The sequence below is a fragment of the Pituophis catenifer genome, unplaced genomic scaffold, assembly GCF_029215685.1.
Source record: "Pituophis catenifer annectens isolate HBS135680 unplaced genomic scaffold, rPitCat1.0.hap2 SCAF_3, whole genome shotgun sequence".
Taxonomy (NCBI): domain Eukaryota; kingdom Metazoa; phylum Chordata; class Lepidosauria; order Squamata; family Colubridae; genus Pituophis; species Pituophis catenifer.
In genome coordinates this window covers 2,205,563-2,230,815 of record NW_027256883.1, presented here as the reverse complement: position 1 = coordinate 2,230,815, position 25,253 = coordinate 2,205,563, and the positions used below count along the sequence as shown (strand labels likewise).

Sequence of the window (25,253 nt, the reverse complement as noted above, 5' to 3'; positions counted from 1 at the left end):
AAAACAGGCGTATCGGGCCATTGCGTGACAGGAGTGGGAGCGGGGAGATTGCACATGCATGCACAGGGCGGGGCGCATAGAATTATGGTGTGGGCACGTGCACATGCGAACCTCCCCCGTCCCCTCCCCTCCTGGCACACAATGGCAAAAAGGTTAGCCAACACTGTACTAGACTGTGCAGAAATGGATAGATTGACATTGAAAATTAAGCAGAAAGAAGACACAGAATCCTATCAAACATGGAATCTGTCTTACCAGTGGTTGGAAAAAAGGGGTGGAGATTGAGTATATCATCAGAATTGTTAAGCAAATTAAATACCCAGACAAGACGATTTTTATTAAGCACTAAGAAATGTAATTAATAAAAAATCAATATTTTTTTTTAAAAAAAAGCTTACATTCAATGCATCGGCAGCCCATCCGAAGGCAGCGGGCATAGGCTTCCAGGGAGGACTCGCTGGAAAACTGATCCCCCGTGAGATACCTGCAAGGAAGGAGGAGAAACAACTGGACTGAAACTTCCTGTAAAGGGAAGTTTGTGGGTTGTGAAAGGCTGTGGGGAGAATTTGGGAATGCATTGGACCAGGCCCCCGCAAGTCCACAATCTCTCGAAGACTTATTTTCTTTATTTATTTTATTAGATGGATTTATAGGAAAGGTCCTTGATCGGGGTGAAATGCTCCCGGTTCGGACCGGATCGCCTGATCCGGTAGCGATGGAGGCGGGTGGTTCGGAGAACCGGTAGCAAAAATCCCTGCCCCCCCCCCATTGCCCCAGCTGAGTCGCGCAATTGTCAGAGGCTTTTCTTTATTTTTAAAAGCATTTTTTTAACAACCTCTTCGGCTGGAAAAATGCTTTTAAAAGTAAAAAAAAAAAAAAAGCCTCTGATGATTGGGTGGCTCAGCTGGGATCATCAGCGGCTTTTAAAAGCATTTTTTCTACAACCTCTTCAGCCAAAGAGGTTATAGAAAAAATGTTTTTAAAAGGAAAAAAAAGCCTCTGATGATCAGGCAAGTCAGCTGGGATCATCAGAGGCTTTTAAAAGCATTTTTTTCTGTTTTAAAAGGAAAAAAAGCCTCTGGCGATCAGGCAAGTCAGCTGGGATCATCAGAGGTTTTTAAAAGCATTTTTTTTACAACCTCTTCAGCCGAAGAGCAACGGAGCCACAACATTTATGGACTTCAACTCCCAGAATTCTTCAGGCTGGCTGAGGAATTCTGGGAGTTGAAGTCCACAAGTCTCAAAGTTGCCAAGTTTGGAGATCCCTGCTCTGGCTCCAAATTGGCTGTGGGAAAAGAGAGTTTACTAACCCTTGGCATTAGGGCCCACACAGGCCTGGTGGAATGCAATGAATAGTCCTATCTAGCATGACCTCAGTTGCCTCCTTTCCAGGCTTAATCCATCCATAATTGGCCCAAGAATCGGAGAAACTCTTACGTGTTATGAGAAGACGAGATCCAGTACTGCGACAAGGGGAAGTTCATTTCTTCAGGGACCACTTGCTCACCCTTGGAATCCATCAGCATGTTTTCTTTGGAGAACAAAAACGTCAGGAACTGTGCAAAGAAGAGGGAAAGAAAAACCATTACAGAATAACCCAGTTGGAAGGGATGTCGAGCCCAAATTTGAGATATGTGTAGCCATTTTATTTAGTTCTCTATTATAATCATTTGTTCCTTTTCTTTCTCTTTACTTGGTAAGGGGGGTTTTCAGGCTCGCCACATTCTTAAGGTGGGGGGGAAGAGCGAATAGATAGTGAGGATTAAATCAGATTAACAGATTAACAGAGTTGGAAGGGACCTTATAGGTCATCTAGTCCAACCCCCTGCTCAAGCAGGAGACCCTTCACCATTTCTGACAGATGGCAGTTCAGTTTCTTCTTGAAAGCCTCCAGAGATGAAGCTCCCACAACTTCTGAAGGCAACTTCTGTTCCATGGGTTGATGGTTCTCACTGTCAGGAAATTCCTCCTTATTTCCAGGTTGAATCTCTCCTTGGTCAGTTTCCATCCATTGTTCCTTGTCTGGCCTTCTTTGGTGCTTTGGAGAATAGCTTGACCCCCTTCCTCCTCTCTGTGGCAGCCCCTCAAATATTGGAAGATGCTATCGTGTCTCCCCTGGTCCTTCTCTTCACTAGACTAGCCAGGCCCAGTTCCTGTAACCGTTCTTCATATGTTTTAGCCTCCAGTCCCCTCATCCTCCTGGTTGCTCTTCTCTGCACTCTTTCTAGAGTCTCAACATCTTTTTTATAGTGTGATGACCAAAACTGGATGCAGGACTCTAAGATTGTTTTGGGCAGGTGACTTTCTTTCCCGTGGGAACGGAGGCAGCTCCTGGCGAGAATGGAAGACACCATGAAATGTGGATTGAGTATTTATTGGAGAATGTGACTTTTGAGGGATGTTTCTAATTTACAACATTATGTGATGTAAATCCAGTCTGTCAGATCCGGAATTACAACAGACTTTGCCAATTTGATTCCTACCTAAATAAAAGAAGTTTGTTTTGGAAGATGGACTTTGCCTATTTCTTTTTTGAATGGGTTTCATCACTTGGAAACCTGACAGGGGACCTCAGAGGTCTTCTAGTCCAACCCTCTGCTCTAGCAGGAGACCCTATACCATGCCAGACAAGTGGCTGTCCAGTCTCTTCTTAAAAACCTCCAGTGATGAAGCACCTACAACTTCTGGAGGCAAGTCCTTCCACAGATTAATTGTTCTAACTATCAGGAAATTTATTCTTAATTCTAGGTTGGTTCTCTCCTTGGTTAGTTTCCATCCATTGTTTCTTGTCTTACCTTTTGGCATTTGGAAAATAGTTTGACACCCCCCCCCCCCCCCGTTTATGTAGGCTCAATTTTATAATTGAGCCAATTGTTTAATAATTTTAATTATTTTTAAATTTTGTTTGTCTTTGTGCTTTTAATCAGACTGTACAGTCCTTCGGGAGAAGGGCGATATAGAAATAAAATTACTATTATTATTATTATTATTATTATTATTATTATTATTATTATTTAATCTTTAGTGAGATTCACAGCCTTTGAGGCTGGTTAATAGCTCAGCAGCTCGAGTCCTAACCAAGGACCTAGGAACTGTTAAGGTATCGTCGGAGGATGTAAGCTGTTCCGAGTAAGGTGGTTTTTTGTAGAGTCAAAATGTTCAAGTCCGGTAAATTTAGAATTTCTAAATAGCGGGGTAGCCCTTTGGGGATTGCTCCGAGGGCTCCAATTACAATCGGGACAACACACGATTTCTTTTTCCACAGTCGCTCAACTTCAGTTTGCAAGTCCCGGTACTTTGTGATTTTTTTCTTGCTGCTTATCTTCAATCTGTGCATCACCAGGTATTGCAATGTCAATGAACCATACTTTTTTCTTTTCAACTATTGTTATGTCAGGTGTGTTGTGGACCAAGTGCCTGTCAGTCTGAATCCTAAAGTCCCACAAGATCTTGAGTTTCTCATTCTCTAAAACTTTCTCAACCCGACGTTCCCAGTGGTTTTTGCTGTACTCAAATCCAAACTTCTGGCACAATTTCCAGTGAATGATCTTAGCAACGCGGTCATGGCGTTGTAGGTAGTCGGTTTGTGAAATTTTGCTGCACCCACTGATCAGGTGGTCGACTGTCTCATCTTTTTCATTGCAGAGGTGGCATTTGCTGTTGGTGGTAACATGTTGAATTTTTGCCTTCATGCAGTTTGTGGCTAGGGCTTGTTCTTGAGCTGCCAAAATAAAGCTTTCTGTTTCTGTTTCTATTATTATTATTATTATTATTATTATTATTATTATTATTATTATTATTATTATTATTATTATTATTATAGGAGCCCCTCAAATATTGGACTACTGCTATCGTATCCCCCCTAGTCTTTCTTTTCACTAGACTAGACTTTTTTTTTTTTTTTTAATTTGATTTATATGCCGCCCTTCTCCGGAGACTCAGAGCGGCTTACAATGCGTTAAGCAATAGCCTTCATACTTTTGTATATTTATACAAAGTCAGCTTATTGCCCCCACAAACTGGGTCCTCATTTTACCCACCTTAGAAAGGATGGAAGGCTGAGTCAACCTTGAGCCTTGGAGAGATTCGAACCAGCAGTAAATTGCAGGCAGCTGTGTTAATAACAGGGTGCTTTAAACCACTGTAGTACCAAGGCTCTTGGTACTTACCCAATTCCTTCTGGCGCTTTGGAAAATAATTTGCACCCCTCTTCTTTGGGGCAGCCTCTCAAATACTGGAAGACTGCTATCATGTCCGTCCACCCCCCAGTCCTTCCTTTCTCTAGACTAGCCACGCCCAGTTCCTGCAACCGTTCTTCATCTGTTTTAGTCTCCAGGCCTTTAATCATCCTAGTTGCTCTTCATTGCACTTTTTCCAAAGTCTCAACATCTTTTTTTGTAATGTGGCAATCAAAACTGGATGCAGGTTTCCAGGTGTGGCCTTACGAAGGCTTTATAAAGCAGTACTAATCACATTATTTTGATTCTATGCCTCTGTTTATACAACCAAGGATTGTGTTAGCTTTTTTGGCAGCTGCAGCAGACAGCTGGCTCAACATTTAAACGACTTCCCCTTCGGACTCTCTAGATTCCTCTGGGGAATTCTGGGAGTTGAAGTCCAACCATCGTAAAGTTGCTGAGGTTGAGAAACGCTGGTTTAAAAAGACCCACCCTCCCCCACCGCCCAGATGATTGAGGAAGAGAGCCAGACACTCACTTCATCCAGCTGGAAGACGGGCTCTGTCATGTCAGCAAAACGATCCTGCAGGTAGCTGCACATAAACCTGCGTACCTTACCGATGTCACTCGCCCAGGCTTCCTGCAGAGAAAAGGCAGAGGGCAGAATTACCAGGAAGCTGTGCAGCAGGAGAGCTGGGTTTGAATGGAGAGGGAGGGGGGGCATCCTCAGGAGAGGTCAAAAAAAGTCAGGATGGCACCTGCAAACTCCTGCCACTTTGACATGCACTGCATAGGTTTTAGCAAAATCAATGCACCGTTGGAAGACTTGAAAGACCAGGTGAGAGAGAGAACATAATGGAAAAAAATTAAGCAGTGGCTAGGAGACAAATTGATTGCGGTGGAATGTGGTCTGGATTCCCAGGAGGGAGGGAGGGAGGGCCAGCCTTCCTTCCTTCCTTCCTTCCTTCCTTCCTTCCTTCCTTCCTTCCTTCCTTCCTTCCATTTTCATTCATTCATTCATTTGCATTCCAGAGCAAATATACAGCAAAGTTTAGGCCATGTGGCTAGAAGGAACAGAGTTAAGATGGCTCCTCCAGACTTATGGAGATCCTTGGAGTACAACACTGATGATGAAAATAATCTCCTTTCGTTTGGCAAGATTCTGTCTAGAGGGGAGGAACAATACAGGAAGTCCTCAACTTACAACAGTTTGTTTAGTGACTTTTCGAAGATACAATGGCACTGAAAAAGTGACCAATGGCTTTTTTTTCACACACCTACGACCATTGTGGCATCCCCACGGTCACGTAATCAAACCTCATTCACTTGGCAACTGGCTCATACTTATGACAGTCGCAGCATCCCAAGGTCGTGTGATCCCCTTTTGGGACCTTCTGACAAGCCAAGTCCATGGGGAAGCCAGATTCACTTAACAACTGTGTGACCAACTTAACAACTGCAGTGATTCACTTAACAACGGTGGCAAGAAAGGTCATAAAATGGGGCAAAACTCAATAAATATCTCACTTAGCAAAAAAAAATTTTGGGCTCAAGTAAGTCAAGGACTACCGACAGTGGCGGGATTCAGCCAGTTCGCACTATTCGGGAGAACCGGTTGTTAACTTTCTAAGCAGTTCGGAGAACCTGTTGTTGGAAAAAATCTCCTTTTGTTTTTTTCCACTTTACAGGGCTAATCCTGTAAGGAAGGCAGGCAGGAAACATTCTGGTGGTGTTTCTAGCCTAATCTTTATTGCCCTGCTTACAGAAACTGCCTCTCTGGTTAACCCTTGTTACATTGTAATGGCTAAGGGGAAGCTGACATGACATGAGTGACATTGAGTTGGCCATGCCCACACAGTCACATGACCACCGAGCCACGCCTACCCCGCTGGTCATTAGGGCAGAGAACCGGTTGTTACATTATTTGAATCCCACCACTGATTACCCATACAGAAATGCAGCTATTTATTTATGTATTTATTGAATTTACATACCGCCCATCTCATTGTCAAGGGACTGTGGGCAGCTAACAAAAAGTCACAAAAGGAAAGGTACACAACAGGAAAACATTAGCTATTTCATTAGCATTAGTTTTTTGTTCATTATCTCTGCTGGTTTTCACAAAGGCAAACCTATTTCCTCCAGAAAATACCTTTTGATCGTACTGTAAGAATTTCTGGAAGTCGTATAAGGTGATTTGGCAGAGTTCCGGCCGATCCATGTTCCTGAAAAGGAAGCAGGAGACAAGAAAACATGTCAGCAGCTGTGCCACACACCCTCACGCAACAGCACTTTGTCAAGGGTGGGGTTCTTGGTACTCTCTGAGCTCAATTGTTTTCTCGCAGGCGTTTCATTACCAAACTAAGTAACATCATCAGTGCTACAAGGGAGTGGAGTGGAGGAGGAGGACTGTAGAGTGTTCTCTGAGCTCGGTTGTTTTCTCACAGACATTTCATTGCCAAACTAGGTAACATCATCAGTGCTAGCTTGACCAAGCTCAGAGAGCACCAAGGACCCCACAGTTCAACTCTGAACTGCAAATATTTTCTTCTATCAGGACTTTGTCAATTGTTTGCATCTTTCGTATCACTTGTCCCTATTCTGGCATCTTCTGGATGAGTTAGGAGCACATGTCCCAGAATTCCCAGCTATAGGTCCGGCTGGGCATCTGCTGGACACCATGTTGGAGAAGACCGTCTCCAGATAATTCCCTGAGCCACAGGTGTTGATGGTAGTTCTCAAAAGTTCTGGTTCCTTGCTCACCAAACTTGCTTCCACTCAGAGGTCTTCAAACTTGGCAGCTTTAAGACTTGTGGACTTCAACTCCCAGAATTCTCAGGCTAGCTATGCCAGTTTAACATATCTCAGAGGCTTAGCAAGACACCCCAAAAGGATTGAAGAGGAGAGCTGGACGTTCCCTTCATCCAACTGGAAGACGCTGGATGAAGGAGTCCCAATGCTATTGAAGTTGAGAATTCTAGGGAGTTCTGGGAGTTGAAGTCCACCCGTCTGAAAGTGGCTGTGGTTGAGAAAGACTGGATGTCTGGGGAATTCTGGGAGTTGAAGTCCACCCACTTTAAAGTTCAAGAAGTCAGAAAACAGTGGACTATGGAAACGCAAGTCTCAAAGCAGATTCTCTTTAATTACAGAGAGTAATTAGAGCCCCTAGTGGTGTGGTTTTTGTTTTGCTTTTCGTATGTTTTGGTCAATTCTTTGAGGCTGCTTTTGTTTTGCTTTGACCCTGGAGAAGCCCCCTTGGTGCAAATATTATTTTTGTCAACTTTGCAGCTGTGCTCAATCACAATCAGGAAAATCCTCCCAAAGAAGCAGGAAAGAGAGAATGCCTTGATTACGAGCACCTGGGCCCAAGAGGAGACAGGGAAACCGAGGCACACTTCCTACTTACCGTAAAGGGAAGGACAACTCCAGTTGTTCGATGATCTGAAAAGCAAAGAAACAACATGTGAATCAGGGGTGAAATACAGCAGGTTCTGGAGAACGAGTAGCGGAATTTTTTTTTTTTTTTAAAGTTTTACTATTTTATTATGACACAATATGACAAACACATAAGATACAACATATAAGTATATCCTCTTTTTATCAAATGTTTCTTCGTGGTCTTCTTTCCTTTCTATATCTTTCCCCCCATAACTCTCATATTATTTCATTTTCTTCATTGTCCCCTTTTTCTTTGGTTACATTGCATTTTCTAACCCAAGTAACCTTAATTTTATACATTTCAATATATTTATTATACACATATTTTACATTTTATTTTCTCCCCTGTTTATGTAATTTTTAATTTCTGGTCTCAAAGCCATTCATACCGGCAGAAATTTTGAGTAGTTCAGAGAACCGGCAAATACCACCTCTGGTTGGCTCCAGAATGGGGTGGGAATGGAGATTTTGCAATATCCTCCCAGGAGTGGGGAGGGAATGGGGATTTTGCAGTATCCTTCCTCTGCCATACCCACCAAGCCACGCCCACAGAACCGTTAGTAAAAAAATTTGGATTTCACCACCAATGTGAATCCACCGGTTTTAATCGCTGGCAAAGCTGGGACCGACGGAAGTTTTAAGAAAAGGTATTTTTAAACAGAAGGGTTTAAATGGGAATTCTTTTCCGTGATGTCAAAGAGTTAGGATTAATCCTCGACTCACCACCATTCATTTAGTGACCGTTCAAAGTTGCAACGACACTGAAAAAAGTGACTTATGATGGGTTTTCACACTTACGATCGTTGCAGGATCCCCGTGGTCACATGATGAAAATTCTGATGCTTGGCCACTGGCTCGTACTTATGACGGCTGCACGGCCCCTTCTGCGACCTTCCGACAAGCCAAGTCAAAGGGGGGAAGCCGGATTTGCTTAGTGACCAAATGATTTGCTGAACTGTGGCAAGGAAGATGGAGCAGAACTCCCTTAACAAATGTCTCGCTTAGCAATAGGAATTTTGGGGGTCAGTTGTAGTCGTGAGTCAAGGACTTCCGTGGTCCTTGACTTGCGACGAATCGCTTAGTGACCGTTCGAAGTTACGACCGATGTGAAAAGGGAGACTTATGTCCCAGATCCAAAGTTTGACAATTAGGGGTCCCCATGTTACAGGATCACAAAACGGCACTCACTAATTCTCTAATAACTCACGAACGAGGAGAAACTTCCTGTCAGTGAGAAAAATTAACCAGTGGAACTGCTGGCCTCCAGAAGTTGTGGTTGCTCCATCACTGGAGGTTTTCAAAGAGAGACTAGACAGCAACTTGTCTGCAATGGTATAGGGCAGAGGTCTTCAAACTTGGCAGCTTTAAGACTTGTGGACTTCAACTCCCAGAATTCTCCGGCTGGAGAATTCTGGGAATTGAAGTCCACAAGTCTTAAAGCTGCCAAGTTTGAGGACCTCTGGTATAGGGTCTCCTGCTTGGGCAGAGGGCTGGACTAGAAGACCTCCAAGGTCCCTTCCAGCTCCTATTCTATTCTATTCATCTAATTTAGCCGTATTTATGTAGAAAGCTCCTACCTCTGAATCAAATTTGTAAGTCAGAAAAGAGATGTCCTCACCTTACAACCACAACTGAGGCCAAAATTTCCATTGCTAAGTGAGACAGTTATTAAACAGGTTTTTCCCTATTTTACGTCCTTCCTTGCCACAGTTGTTAAGTGAATCGTTGCCGTTGTTAAGTTAGTAACATGGTTGTTAAGTGAATTCAGCTTCCCCGTTGACTTTGCCTTTCAGAAGGTCGCAAAAGCGGATAACATGACCCCGGGACACTGCAACCGTCATAAATACGAGTCAATTTCCAAACACCTGAATTTTGATCTACAAAGACATGTGGGGTTTTTTTTTTACCTATGACGTGGTGGCATCCCCCCCGGTCACATGATCGAAAACCCAGACGCTTGGGAACTGGCATGTACTTTTTACAGTGCTGTTGTCACTCTGGTCACTAAATGAACTGTTGTAAGCCGAGGACTATGTGTATCAGACTCCTCCCGAGTTTCAGCTCCTGCTGAGAAACACAACATCTCCTCCTGCAATGGAGGCTAAAAGTTCTTACCGATTTCTGCGCATCGAACATCAGATTTTTGTAGAAGTGCGTAAAATGGCTGAAGGTGATATCGCCACGAACCTCCAGCTCCTGCTTGGACCCAGAAGAGAAAAGAAAGAGTTAATTAAATTTGCCGAGACCAGATCAGTCTCTCTCAACCTGGATCCCTCCCATGTATCGAGACTCCAGTTCCAACGGTTCCCAGCGATGTCGATAAAATCAGGACCCAGATTTTTGGGGGCAAAATGCTGATTCTGTAAACCTCTTAGAAGCGACTGTGAAACACTGTGAAGTGGGATATAAGTCTAAGGGCTATTGCTAAGTGGAAAGGGAGGGAGGGAGGAAAGAAGAAATAGAGCACTAGGAAAGAGGGAGGGAGGAAAGAAAGAAGGAAGGAGAGCTTGAGGAATGAAGGAGGGGAGGAAGGAAGGAAAGAAGGAAAGAAAAGGGAGGGAGGGAGGGAGGAAGGAATAGAGCACTAGGAAAGAGGGAGGGAGGAAGGAAAGAAGGAAGGAGAGCTTGAGGAAGGAGGGGAGGAAGAAAGGAAGGAAGGAAAGAAAAGGGAGGGAGGGAAGAAGGAATAGAGCACTAGGAAAGAGGGAGGGAGGAAAGAAAGAAGGAGAGCTTGAGGAATGAAGGAGGGGAGGAAGGAAGGAAAGAAGGAAAGAAAAGGGAGGGAGGGTGGGAGGAAGGAATAGAGCACTAGGAAAGAGGGAGGGAGGAAGGAAAGAAGGAAGGAGAGCTTGAGGAAGGAGGGGAGGAAGAATGGAAGGAAAGAAAGAAAAGGGAGGGAGGGAGGAAAGAAGGAAGGAGAGCTTGAGGAATGAAGGAGGAGAGGAAGGAATAGAGCATGAGGAAGGAAGGAAGGAAGGAATAGAGCATGGAGAGGGAAGGAGGGAGGAAGGAAGGAAGGAGAGCTTGAGGAATGAAGGAGGGGAGGAAGGAAGGAAGGAAGGAAAGAAAAGGAAGGGAGGGAGGGAGGGAGGGAGGGAGGAAGGAATAGAGCACTAGGAAAGAGGGAGGGAGGGAAGGAGGAAAGAAGGAAGGAGAGCTTGAGGAATGAAGGAGGGGAGGAAGGAATAGAGCATGAGGAAGGAAGGAAGGAATAGAGCATGGAGAGGGAGGAAAGGAGGGAGGAAGGAAGGAAGGAAGGAAGGAAAGAAAAGGGAGGGAGGGAGGAAGGAAGGAAGGAGAACTTGAGGAAGGAAGGAAGGAAGGAAGGAAGGAAGGAAGGAAGGAAGGAAGGAAGGAAGGCAGGCAGGAAAGCAGGAAGGAATAGAGCATAGGGAGGGAGGGAGGAAGGAAGAAGGAAGGAAGGGATGTGGTGGCCCAATGGTGAGAATGCAGACTTGCAGGCTAACTCTGCCCACTGCCAGCAGTTCGATCCGAAGACCCAGATTGTTGGGGGGCAAGAGGCTGACTCTGTAAACCGCTTAGAGAGGCTTGTAAAGCACTGTGAAGCGTTATATAAGTCTAAGGGCTGTTGCTATCGCTATCTGCTTACCACAAGTTTATCTCGAAGGAAACGCATATTCGGAACCCGGTAGTTGACCTGAGGTAACATGGCCTTCAAATCTTTGGGGCTGATGCTGCAAGAGACAAAAGTTGGATGTGCGTTCAGACCCACACAACGACCCTCACCCCCCCCCCACCTGTGTCGCTTATTTCTTCCCTTTCCTCTCGGAGCTCAGGAAGGGGGTGGCCCACAGTGGCACACCTCTCTTCATGGTGGAGAGAGGATTCGAACACAGGACCTGTCCCCATCCAACTGCTACAGATTGCATTACGTCACACGAAGAAAATAAACTTTTTTGGGGATGGGTCTAAAGGGTGAACACCACGACACTGAATCTTCAGGTTTTATTTTAATTACATTTTTGTCTTGTCAGGGTCTCCCAATCTCTGCAACTTTAAGAGGGGTGGACTCTTCAATTCCCAGAATTCCCCAGCCAGCACAATTTAAAGGTGCCAAGAAAATTAACTTTCGGGGATCTAAAGGGACACACTGCTGAATCTGCAGATTTTATTTTACTTTTTCTCCGTCAATGTTTCCAAATTTCTGCAACTTTAAGAAGGGTGGATTTCAACTCCCAGAATTCCCCACCCAGCATAGAATCCTAGGAGCCACAGAATTCTGGGGGTTGAAGTCCACTCCTCTTACAGTTGCAAAGCTGGAGAGCCACTGGTCCGTACATTTATCCCAGATCCCAAACCACAGAGAAAGATTAATATTGGCTGGCGGCTTGCCTCTTTGGAGAACTTTTGACAGTTGCAAATAATATTATCCTGACCCTCGGATAAAGATCCCCTCTTTGGTTCTTTTATTTTTATATTTTTATTTATTAATGAAAGTTATATGCTGCCCATCTCCCCTCTAATCGGATTGCAACCCATTGAAAACAAGACAAAACATTTTAAAAATAATAGATATTAATGCTAATATCTTCCCCCTGCGGAAGCCAAACTGTTGTTCTCAGTTGCAGGCAGCAGGGGGCAGCAGGCGACATCCCACCCCATCCCAAAATCCACCTTCCCAGTTTGGGATAAGTCCTCAAACTGGTTTTTGCAGGTTACAAACTGGGTGCCTTCTCTTGCAAAAAGGGATTTGAACCGTTAATGTTGCCTCAAACTACAGGTAAAGTTTTGCATTTTGAGAGGCAGTAACTTAAGTGGTAAACTAACCAATGTTATTCACGCTAACATTAAACATAAAAAGTCCACTCTGGTTGAATGCTGAAAATGATTAAAAACAATAACAAACAATTAAAAACATTTTAAAAAAGTGTTAGGCTTATTTAATATTTAAAAAGAAAAACAAAAAGGACATTAACGAAAAAAGTGTCTTAGAAAAGAAAAAAGAAACCTTAACACATATATACCTAACATCTTCCCTAGTTGAATGCTGATTAGTATAATACAGGGGTAAAATGTTCCCAGTTTGGACCGGATCGCCCGATCCGGTAGTGATGGAGGCGGGTGGTTCGGAGAACCGGTAGCAAAAATCCCTGCCCCCTCCCCACATTGCCCAGCTGAGCCGTGGAATCATCAGAGGCTTTTTTTTATTTTTAAAAGCATTTTTTCTACAACCTGTTTGGCCAAAAAAATGCTTTTAAAAGTAAAAAAAAAATTGCTTCTGATGATCGCGCGGGTCAGCTGGGATCATCAAGGGCTTTTAAAAGCATTTTTTCTACAACTGCTTCGGCCAAAGGGGTTGTAGAAAAAAAAATTTTTAAAGGAAAAAAAGCCTCTGCCGATCAGGCAACTCAGCTGGGATCGTCAGAGGCTTTAAAAGCATTTTTTTTACAACCTCTTCAGCCGAAGAGGTTGTAGAAAAAATGGTTTTAAAAGTTAAAAAAAAAAAAGTTGGCCACGCCCACTCAGTCATATTACGCCCCCCCCCACCAGGCCACGCCCACAGAACCAGTAGTAACAAATTCTACATTTCACCACTGGTATAATCCAGCAATGTTGGTTTCCCTCCCCTTGCTTGAGCAGGGGGTTGGACTAGAAGACCTCCAAGGTCCCTTCCAACTCTGCTATTCTGTTAATACAGTCCATTTTGCCATCTCTGCTACTTCAGCCAATTTTAAAATCCATTCTTCAACAAGAATATTTTTATTATTTTTATCGTTAGTGTTTGATGGTTGTTAGTTCCTTGCTTCTTTTTTCTTTTCTTTTTTTCTTTTCAGGTAGTCCTCGACTTACAACAGTTCGGTTAGTGTTACGTTGTTGTTCAACGTAACAACGGCACTGAAAAAAGTGACTGATGACCGTTTTTCACACTTATGACCATTTTGGCATCCCCAGGGTCACGTGATCAAAATTCAGATGCTCGGCAACTGGCATGTACTTATGACGGTTGCAATGTCCCAAGGTCACATGATCTCCCTTTTGCGACCTTCCGATGAGCAAAGTCAATGGGGAAGCCAGATTCACTTAACAACTTTTGTGGCAACAAAGGTCGTAAAATGGGGCAAAACTCACTTAACCAATGTCTCGCTTAGCAAACGGAAATCCTGGGCTCCATCGTGGTCGTAAATCAAGGACTACCTGGGCCCTCAATTTCTCCCTCTCTGCCAGTTCAGTCAATTTTAAAAACTCATTCTTCAACGAGAATATTTTTATTATTTTTATTGTTAGAGTTTGATGGATGTTAGTTGCTTCTTTTTCCTTCTTTTTTTTCTTTTCAGGTAGTCCTCGACTTACAACGGTTCAGTTAGTGACCAGTCAACATAACAATGGCACTGAAAAAAGTGACTTATGACTGTTTTTCACAGTTACGACCGTTGTAGCATCCCCGCGGTCACGTGATCAAAATTCAGATGCTCGGCAACTGGCATGTACTTACGACGGTTGCAATGTCCCAAGGTCACGTGATTCCCTTTTGAGACCTTAGGACAAGCAAAGTCAATGGGGAAGCCAGATTCACTTAACAACCCCGTGGCTAACTTAACAAGCGTAGCGCTTCACTTAGCAAAGGTCGTAAACCTTTGTGGCAACGAAGGTCGTAAAATGGGGGCAAAACTCACTTAACCAACGTCTCGCTTAGCAAACGGAAATCCTGGGCTCCGTCGTGGTCGTAAATCAAGGACTACCTGGGCCCTCAATTTCTCCCTCTCTGCCAGTTCAGTCAATTTTAAAAATTCATTCTTCAACGAGAATTCCCTTTTAAAAAAAATCGTTTAGTATTTGAGGGTTGTTAGTTGGTTTCTTCTTCTTTTTTTAACTTGATTTTGCCTTTTAACTTGGGGAATAAAATTAAAAGTTTGAAACGATAAAAAAAGAGACTAAGAGCTAAACTGCAGGCCGGGACGTGCCGTGTGTGTCTGTGTGTGTGTGTGTGTGTGTGTGTGTGTGTGTGTGTGTGTGTGTAGGGGGGTGTTTGTTCTCAGGGCAGGGTGCCCTGCCAGATCCCCTCCCTGTGTGTCTTGGGAATAACGCAGGAAGACCAAGGATCCGTTTTCGCTTTGAAAAAACCTGGATCCCTTCCAGACAGGGAGGGAGGGAGGGAGGGGCAGGAAGGAGGCTGCAGGTAGGCCTACCTGAGACTTTTCATGGCGAGGCAATTCAGGTCAAGGAAGGTGGGGCTCCTTCCTGCATAACAACTTTGTTTGTGCAAACACATCTGTCCCGGGATTGCAGCCCAGGAGCCTGTTGGCACGTTCACCTTCTGGGTCTGGATGTGTACCTTTCGTGGCGGGGGAGGGGAATGGGGGGGAGATGAAGGCCACCTTCTTCAACCTTGCGCCCTCTGGATTGGCTGGGACAACGCCCACACCCCTCCGCACGGCCCCAGGGGAAGGGAGGGGTTTGCAGCACAGTGTTTTTTGATTGTCATTGAGTCTGTCTGTCTGTCTGTCTATTATCTATCTATCTATCTATCTATCTATCTATCTATCTATCTATCTATCTCATCCATCCATCAACTCTCTCTCTGTTTCTATTATCTATCTATCTATCTATCTATCTCATCCATCAACTCTCTCTCTCTATTTCTATCATCCATCCATCATCTATCTATCTATCTATCTATCTATCTATCTATCTATCTATCTATCTATCTATCTATCTATCTCATCCATCAACTCTCTCTCTATTTCTATCATCCATCCATCATCTATCTATCTATCTATCTATCTATCTATCTATCTATCTATCTATATCATCTATCTCATCCATCCATCATCTCTCTCTATTTCTATCATCCATCCATCAGATTCTCTCTCTCTCTCTCTCTCTTCTAGGAGCACAAAGAAGCACGAAGCCGAGAACACCAGCCTGAAGATGACGAATGAGACTTCGTCGAAACGTTGCCAAGAAACCTCCAATTTTATGCGGGAGAAAACCCGAATAACCAAAGACCTACATACAAACACCCGCGAAAACCTCAGAAAACTATCTATCTATCTATCTATCTATCTATCTATCTATCTATCTATCTATCTATCTATCTATCCTAATATGATTTGATTGCTTATTGTTTACTTGTTCCCTGTGACTATCATTAAGTGTTGTACCTTATGATTCTTGATGCACATGTTTTCTTTTATGTACTCCAAGAGCATATGCACCAAGACAAATTCCTTGTGTGTCCAATCACACTTGGCCAATAAAGAATTCTCTTCTCTTCTCTTCTCTTCTCTTCTCTTCTCTTCTCTTCTCTTCTCTTCTCTTCTCTTCTCTTCTCTTCTCCTCTCCTCTCCTCTCCTCTCCTCTCCTCTATTCTATCTAATCGTATTTCTTAATTCCCCCTAGAGGAGGTTTCCCTGCTTTCTTGCAGAGGTTTGGTTACCAAGCCAGCCATTCTCACCAGTAGGGTCCTGGGTGCTTCGTGGTTTTCTTGCAGACATTTCATGACCCAACTAGGTAACATCATCAGTGTTAAAAGCGAGTGTGGTTGGCTCTCTTTTCATAAGCTAGCGGCTTGCCCCGTCAGTGTTGGTTTGATAGCTATACGACATTCCTACCAACACTGACAGGGCAAGTCACTTGTATATAAACAGAGAGCAAACCGCACTCCCTTCTAGCATTGATGACGTTCCCTAGTTGGGTCATGAAACGTCTGCAAGAAAGCCACCCAGCTCAGAGAGCCCCAAGGACTCCCCCCCCACTTCAACCCTAATTTGCAACTATTCTCTTCCATCAGAATCTCATCAGTTGCGTAACACACCTAAAGGCCAGATAATGTTTGGATCTGGCCCTTGGGGTCAACCTCCTGATTTTTGGCCCCCACACCCAGAGCCTTTGCTCTGTAAACTGCAAAGCCAAAGCTGATATTTCCAACGTGACATCCCTGGCGAAGGCCTTCTGCCTGGACCAACCCTGAGATTATTCTTTTAATAGAATAGTCGAATTCTTTAATAGAACAATTCTTCTGGGTAAAAGAACACCAGGAGCCAAAGAGATGCTTTGCTGGAGAAGATCCCAGAAAGTGAATTCTGACTTTTTTCTTTTTGCCTTGAATGAATCCCTTTGACCAGGGGGTTAAAATAAGCAATTGATTAAAAGAATGTGAACGAGATTAAATTGAGTTAAATATTAACCCTCTGGGAAACGAAAAGCAGACCTTGTGACTTTACTTTTTGCTAAGTAACCTTGGTGTAGGAAAGCAGAGTTTCCCTATGGTTTGTATGTGCGATTCTGGGCTCTACCTTTGGCTGAAAAAATAAAATTGTCTGGACCCTGGCTTCCTCCTCGTCCAGCTCCACATCGCTTCCTACCTCCACACCCATTTCCTCCTCCCTTTCCTGCCCCACATCCTGTTTATGGCTTCTTGGCATGGGAGGTGGGGGGATATCCAGTCAATGCCCCCACCTTCCTTATGTCTTGGCTTTTTCCTATTTCGTCCCGAAGCCTTTGATTTGGAGCAGGGGTGTCTAACCTTCCAGAATTCCTCAGCCAGCCAACTTCCAGAATTCCCTAACCAGTTTGGGATTCTGGGAGTTGGAAGTCCACAAGTCTTAACGCTGCCAAGATTGGACAATCTTTCCTTCCACACCATCATAGACAAATCACTGCAAAGCTGGCTGGGGGAATTCTGGGAGTTGAAGTCCATCCATCTTCAAGTGGTCAAGATTGAGAGATGTGGCTCTAGAACAGGGGTCTCCAACCTTGGCAAATTTAAGACCCTGTGGACTTCAACTCCCAGAATTCCCGAGTCAAGAATTGCAGACTCGAAGAAGGGTTAAGAAGGGGGAAAATTTAGAGCCCCTGTACTGAAAAAATGATAGAAGAGAATATTTATAGCTCAGAGTTGAACTGTGGGGTCCTTGGGGCTCTCTGAGCCTGGCTGTTTTCTTGCAGACGTTTCATGACCCAACTAGGTAATATCATCAGTGCTAGAAGGATGCAGGTTCGTTCTCTGTTTATATATAAATGGCTTGCACTGACACTGTGGGTGGGAGTGTTCACGGTAGTTCCTGGATTAGGTTGTGGTTTAGTATTTAACACCAGACCAACAATCAAGCAGTAAACAATATCCCAATCAAGGAACAACGAACTCAGACAGACAATCACACAGTAAACAACAGCCTAATCAAGGAACTGCTAAGAAGAAAGAAAACACTCTCACCAACACTGGCAAGGCAAGCTACTTGTAAATGAACTCCACTCCCTTCTAGAACTGAGGATGTTACCTAGTTGGGTCATAAAATGTCTGCAAGAAAACCACCAAGCTCAGAAGCTGGAAAGACTCCACTGTTGTGGTTTGCCAGCAGCCTGCAGAGCTGGCAGTGGAGTTGGACAGCGATGAGGCTGAGGAAGAACATGGGCCAGTCCTGGAGGATGGGGAAGGCCCGGATGAGGGCTCTGTGTCAGAGGCAGAGATGGGGCCAGGGCCATCGGGGAGTGAGGTATGGATTCCAGAGCCTCCAGAGACTGATAGGAGTGAGGCAGAGGAACAGGAGGAGCCTGTTCCTAGTGCACGTATGAGAAGAGCTGCCAGAAGGCAAGAGCAGCTCAAGCAAAGAGGACAACTCGGGAGTAAGGCCAAGAGATGATTGGCCCCTCCCATAAGGCTTAAAACAGACCAGCAATGGCGTTTGGGCTTTGCCGGAAAACAACGTTGGTAGCTTCATCTTCTTCTTCGTCTACGTCTTGTATTTATTTTTGTATCTGGGTCTTCTGAAAGTTTGCCAAGAAAGGCCTTTGGCAGTTTGTCTAATTGGACCAAGGTTTGCGATAGGACTGAGGAATTTGTGTTGGGAGGAATTTGCTTTAATTTAGTTGAAAGACGCTGGGAATGAAGTCATTCTCAGCTGTTCGAATAAAGCTTGTTTGTTTTTTCACGGACTGATTTTCCTACTACTTACTTGGGCCTGGGTTACAACACCCACAGTCCTCCTCCTCCTCCTCCTCCTCCTCTTCCCTGCAACCCCACTCCCTTCTAGCACTGATGATGTTACGTAGTTTGGTAACGAAATATTTGCAAGAGAACCATCCAGGGATCCCACAGTCCTCCTCCTCCACCTCCTCCTCCCCAGAAACTCCACACCTTTCCAACACTGATGATGTTCCCTATTTGGGTCATGAAACCTCTTCAAGAGAACCACCAAGCTCAGAAAGCACCAAGGACCCTCTCCCCCCCTACAGAAACCACAACAAGCCAGACTCCGTGAAGTTTTATCCAGCCAAGCAAATGCAGTTCTTGTAACTCAAGTGAACTCAGCAGCAAAGCTTCTGCTGGAGGCCATTCACTGTGTCTGCTTGTGCCTCGTCCAAGAGCATAAAAAAAAAAAAGGGAAAGGGATGGAAGAAGCACCCCTGGTCCTCCATGGAAGCCTCCCTGCTCTTCCAAGAGAAAACGGTCCTCGTCTACTCACCTGCCTTCTCTAGATCTGTCCATTGAGTCGAACTGCTTCCTCAGCCATCTGAAGGAAGACAAAAGTAGCTTTAGAAAGGGATACACAGGCAGAATAACACAGCTGGAAGGGGCCTCGGAGGTCATCTGGTCCACCCCCCTCTGCGCAAGCATTTCAGACAAACGGCTGTCCAGCCTCTTCTTGAAAACTTCCAACGATGGAGCACCTACAACTTCTGGAGGCAAACTGTTCCACTGGTTAATTGTTCTCACTGTCAGGAAATTTCTCTTTAATTCCAGGTTGCTTCTCTCTTTGATTAGTTTCCATTCCACCTCCTGCCTTCAGGTGCTTTGGAGAATAGGTGGACCCCCCCTCTTCTTTGGACTAGAAGACCTCCAAGGTTCCTTCCAGCTCTATCCTGATTGTTGACCCTTTCCTCTCTGGAAAACTTTGAGGTGGAACATCAACACCGTTCTTTGGCCTCGGGACAAGTGTGGACACACAGATGCCTAAGCTCGGGCACGGATACGAAAGACAGGTTGGAGCAGGGGTCTCCAACCTTGGCAACTTTAAGACCTGTGGACTTCAACTCCCAGAATTCCTCAGCCAGCAAAGCTGGAATTCTGGGAGTTGAAGTCCACAGGTCTTGGTTGCCAAGGTTGGAGACCCCTGGACTGGACAGACCGCTCCAAAAAAGCACCCGATTGAGTAGAGTGGAATCATTTGCTCCAAATTCGGCGACGCTTTGCGCTCTGCCCATTTTTTTCCTCCTGCTGGCCCATACCTTTCAGCCTGGAGAGGAGTCGGTGATCGCTGCGTATCGGTCACCAGCCAGTTAAGCCCGGCTACCCAGAGGGTCACATCGTCCTCGCAAAAACCTGAAGAAGACAAGACGACAAAAAGAGACGAAGGACAATCGATGGACGGACTTATCCTGGAGATCCTGGCCGAAAGGAAGGGCTATCTGAGCCACGGTGGCGCAGTGGTGAGAGTGCAGTACTGCAGGCTGCTTCTGCTGACTGCCGGCTGCCTGCAATTTGGCAGTTCGAATCTCACCGGGCTCGAGGTTGATTCAGCCTTCCGTCTTTCCGAGGTGGGTAAAATGAGGACCCAGATTTTTTGGGGCAAGAGGCTGACTCTGTAAACCGCTTAGAGGGGGCTGGAAAGCACTGGGAAGCGGCATATGAGTCTAAGTGTTAATGGAAGGAAGGAAGGAAGGAAGGAAGGAAGGAAGGAAGGAAGGAAGGAAGGAAGGAAGGAAGGAAGGAAGGGCCATGGTGGTGCAGTGGTTAGAATGCAGTACTGCAGGCTAACTCACTGCCAGAAGTTCGATCCTGACCAGCTCAATGTTGGCTCAGCCTTCAGTCCTTCCGAGATCGGTAAAATGAGGACCCAGATTCTTGGGGGCAAGAGGCTGACTCTGTAAACTGCTTAGAGGGGGCTATAAAAGCCCTGTAAAGTGGTATATAAGTCTAAGTGTTAATGGTAGGAAGGAAGGAAGGAAAGGAAGGAAGGAAGGAAGGAAGGAAGGAAGGAAGGAAGGAAGGAAGGAAGGAAGGAAGAGCCATGGTGGTGAAGTGGTTAGAATGCAGTACTGCAGGCTAACTCACTGCCAGAAGTTCGATCCTGATCAGCTCAATATTGGCTCAGCCTTCAATCCTTCCAAGGTGGGGAAAATGAGGACCCAGATTCTTGAGGGCAAGAGGCTGACTCTGTAAACTGCTTAGAGGGGGCTATAAAAGCCCTGTAAAGTGGTATATAAGTCTAAGTGTTAATGGTAGGAAGGAAGGAAGGAAAGGAAGGAAGGAAGGAAGGAAGGAAGGAAGGAAGGAAGGAAGGAAGGAAGGAAGGAAGGATGGAAGAGCCATGGTGGTGCAGTGGTTAGAATGCAGTACTGCAGGCTAACTCACTGCCAGAAGTTCGATCCTGATCGGCTCAATATTGGCTCAGCCTTCCATCCTTCCGAGGTGGGGAAAATGAGGACCCAGATTCTTGAGGGCAAGAGGCTGACTCTGTAAACTGCTTAGAGGGGGCAATAAAAGCACTATGAAGCGGTATATAAGTCTAAGTGTGATTGCTATCTCAGAATCTTCATCTTGGCCAGAGCTTAAGACTTTGTTCCTCACATTGACTATTTACTTGCATGTCTAGCTTCACGTAACAAGCTAAATTATAACCCTAGTTACCCAAATTCCTACATTCACCGGTCCTGAGATGTCCCAACAAATAGACCATATGATATTAAGCCACCAGGGCTCCAGGGACGTTCGTGTAAGAGACTGACCCAAATGACCTTCTGTTCATCATTTTATTTTTTAATCGCAATCAATTCCTACATTGGTGGTCTTATCCATTTTTTTTAAAAAAAATCTGCTACTGCCAAGGAAGATGTCTACGGAGGCGAATCTCCGGGTGCTTTTAACGACTCTCAGAGTGTAAATGACTGACAGGTTGAAAAGAGTACAACCATTCGTTTAGTGACCAAGTAGCAACCGGCACTGAAAAAGATGACTTGTTGTAACCCTTTTTCACGCCTACAATCATGGTGTAGCATCGATCCATGGCCTACGACCGTCACGTGTTCCAAATTCAGACGCCTGGCAACAGGCTCACATTTACAATGGCCGCAGCGTCTCAGGGGGTGGGGGGTGGGGAGGGTCACGCCATCCCCTTTTGCGACCTTCTGACAAGCAAAGTCCAATGGGGAAGCCAGATTCACTTAACGACCGAATTAACAGCTGCCATGGTTCACTTAAGATGGCCAGGAAGGTGGTAAAACAGGGCAAAATTCACTTAACAAGCAATTGACTCGGTCAGCAATGGAAATTTTGGGCTCGGTTGTGGTCGTAAGTCGAGGACTCCCTGTCAGTGTTGCGATTCTGCCCAATTTTATGACTCGAAAATTGTAATGAAAATTCGAGTACTTGGGTCACGGGATCTCCCCTTGCGACCTTCCCAGCCAGCGTCCAATGAGCAGCGTCAATGGGGGAAGGTGGATTCACTTAACAACCTCATGATTCACTTAACCACGATGATCCGCTTAACGACCATGGGAAAAAAAAGGCCATAAAATTGGGCTCAACTCACTGACCTTGTTTGACACCAGAAATTCCGGTCCCAATTTCTGCCCGTATGTCGCCCAGAATCACAATTTGTCAGTGGGGGAGGCCTTACACCTTCTCTAAATAAATGAATCTATAAATTCGTGTTTTGCAAGGATGCAGCATGACAGATCCAAATGTTTCTTTCCAGAGGAATTGGAGCGTTTGATATGTTGGATAACCATTTGTCTGAAGTGGTGTAGGGTTTCCTGCCTAAGCAGGGGGTTGGACTAGAAGACCTCCAAGGTCCCTTCCAACTCTGTTATTCTCTTCTCTTCTACATTCTGCAAAGAGAATTGCCTGGTAGAGGGAAAACCGGAAAGAAGGCCAATTCTGCCTTAAAAACAATGCCTTAAAACTGCACTCAGGTACACCACACCCCTCTCTCTGTTGTGTTAGTCACGGGAAGTTTATTTGTGTTGGCTGAAAGCCACCGAGAGCCACGGAGGGCCTTGCCAAGAACAGACTCAAGAGCTAAAAGCAAACCAGACGAAGAACGGCAAGTCTAAAGCGTGAGATTAAACCTATTGATTAAAAAAAGAAAACAAGCATGGCAGTGAAAACTCCTTTCCTAAAATATCAGAACCAATAAGCAGAATTAAATACGTTTGGATTACAGGTAGTCCTCGATTTACGATGGCAATGGAGCCCAACATTTGTCTTGATACATGAAACGGTCAGTTCAGTGAATTTTGCCCCATTCTACGACCTTTCTTGCCACCGTTGTTAAGTGAACCACTGCAGTTGCTAAGTTAGTAACAAGGTTGTTAAGTGAATCCGGCTTCCCCATGAACTTTGCTTGTCAGAAGGTCCCAAAAGGGGGTCACAACAACCGTCATAAATATGAGTCAGATTCTCTGTACATAAATTAAATCCAAATAAGGTCTCTGTAAAAGATTTGCAGGTCTCCTAGCGAGTTCTGATCTTGGTTGACCAAGAAACATGTCTATCTACTCCTTCTCCTCAAAAGGCATCTGTTCCGTTGGGACTCCGTGCCCCATAAATCAATGATTTGTCTAGGAATAAGGGAGGCTCATTCCCAATTTAAACTGTTCCACAAATACATCATCAACCACTTTGTAGACAGGCCTCTTGAGCCAGAGGCCTTCTAAGATGTTCAGAAGTTGGAATCTTCTCTTTGCTTGGATGTCCACCAAGAGATGAAGTCTTCATGTGGTGCCTTCAAAGATTGGGATTACAAGAACCTCTGGGCACTGTAAGCTGAGAACATTCTAGAGGGACTTAGGTTGAGAAGCTTGGAGTAGCATTTTCTGGTGTTCAACGTCATTCCCAAATAACATACCTACTAACCCTATAAGGCAAGGGTGGACAACTATGGCCCCTTTAAGACCCGTGGACTTCAACTCCCAGAATTCCCGAGTCAGGTAGAAATGCTCTTCTTCCATAAGGCCTCTCTAGGACTTTATCTCAATTGTAGAAGAGGAGTTACAGCCCACCTCAGCCACTAAGATGGGTGGACTTCAACTCCCAGAATTCCTCAGCTGGCTGGGGAATTCTGGGAATTGAAGTCCACCCATCTTAAAGGGACAGAGGTTGAGAAACATTGATTTAACTCCTTATAAAACTCAGATCTATTTAGGGTTATTTTTCACCCTGTGAAAATTCATCAGCTCATTTTTCTTGCTAGCCAAAAACATTCAGCTCGTTTTAAGATTTGTGGTTTTGCCTGTTTTTTTTTTTCCCTGCAGAAAAGTCTCGTTCTCAAAAATCCCACAAATGATTGACCTGCTAAGGAATTTGACTGCTGCTCTTCAAAACTCAATGTATTTAGTCACCCGGCTTTAGGGAAGTCCACGGATGCTTCCTTCTGCTGAACCCATGGAAAAAAATGCAGATAAGGGTTTCAAAGCAAACAAAAATGAGGATTAATAGGGCCAACTCATCGCTGTTAAAATCCTGGAAAATTTATTATAGGGAGATGACGATGCTGAAAGGACTATAAGCTGTAAAATTTTACGCCGTAATAAATTATGTTAGACTGTTCTAGGGCTCACAAAACTCTAGCTAGCCTGAAGAATTATTATTATCCTGTATTATTATACAGGAAGTTCTCGACATACACCCATTCGTTTAATGACCGTTTAAAGTTACCAAAAAAAATAACGTAGGATCAGTCCTCACACTTATGACCATTTCAGCATCCCCACGGTCACGTGATTAAAATTCAGGCGCTGGGCAAAACCAGCATATAATTTATGGGGTCATGTAATCACCATTTATCAGCCAGCTTCCGACAAGCAGTCAATGGAAGGAACTGGATCCACTTAACAAACACGGTGGTTCAGTAAACTGTGGCAAAAAAGGTCGCAAATGGAAGGGTGACTCGCTTAACAACTGCCTTGGTCGTTAAGTGGATCTGGCTTTCCCACTGGTGAAGATTATTTGTGTTGGGTTAAAGCCACTGGGAGCCACAGGGGCCTTGCAAAAAAACAGATTCAAGAACTGAAAATAAGCCACGCTAACAACTTCAGACAGTCCTTGACTTACGTTTAGTTCATTTAGCGACCGTTCAAAGTTATGAGGGCACTGAAGAGTGAGTTATGATCGTTTTTCACACTTATGACCGTGGCAGCATCCCCATGGTCACGTGATTTACATTCGGATGCAACTGGTTTATTCGGATGCAAACATATTTATGACGATCGCAGCATCCCTGGGTCACGTGATCCCATTTTGCGACCTTCCGACAAGCAAAGTCAACGGGGAAGCCAGATTCACTTAACAACCGGGTTACGAACTTATCAGCTGCAGTGATTCATTTAACATCGGTGGCAAGAAAGGTCATAAAATGGGGCAAAACTCCCTTAACCAATGTCTCGCTTAACAACAGCCATTTTGGGTTCAATTGCGGTCGTAAGTCGAGGATTACCTGTACAAGTCTAAAGTCTGAGATTAAATCAAACGATGAAAAAAAAAACACGGTAATGAAATATTTCCTAAAATATTAGAACAAATAAGCAGAATTAAAATAAGTTTGGATTACAGGTAGTCCTGGACTTATGATGACAATTGAGCCCAAAAATGTCTGTTGCTAAATGAAACAGTTGTTAAATGAATTTTGCCCCATTTTACGACCTTTCTTGCCACAGTCATTAAGTGAATCGCTGCAG

General features: G+C 44.6%; 1 protein-coding gene across 1 annotated transcript in view; it reads right to left on the bottom strand.

Moving 5' to 3' along the window:
• Nucleotides 1-25,253, bottom strand: part of LOC139314565 (1-phosphatidylinositol 4,5-bisphosphate phosphodiesterase gamma-1-like) — an 87,710-nt gene that overhangs the window by 40,773 nt on the left and 21,684 nt on the right. Inside the window, exons 3-11 of the mRNA XM_070940248.1 lie at nt 19,806-19,899; nt 19,043-19,090; nt 11,227-11,311; nt 9,732-9,812; nt 7,585-7,619; nt 6,331-6,403; nt 4,717-4,818; nt 1,438-1,556; nt 399-484 (exon numbers count right to left, since the gene is read on the bottom strand). Coding sequence (XP_070796349.1) covers nt 399-484; nt 1,438-1,556; nt 4,717-4,818; nt 6,331-6,403; nt 7,585-7,619; nt 9,732-9,812; nt 11,227-11,311; nt 19,043-19,090; nt 19,806-19,899 — 723 coding nt within the window. The remainder of the gene's footprint in view (nt 1-398; nt 485-1,437; nt 1,557-4,716; nt 4,819-6,330; nt 6,404-7,584; nt 7,620-9,731; nt 9,813-11,226; nt 11,312-19,042; nt 19,091-19,805; nt 19,900-25,253) is intronic.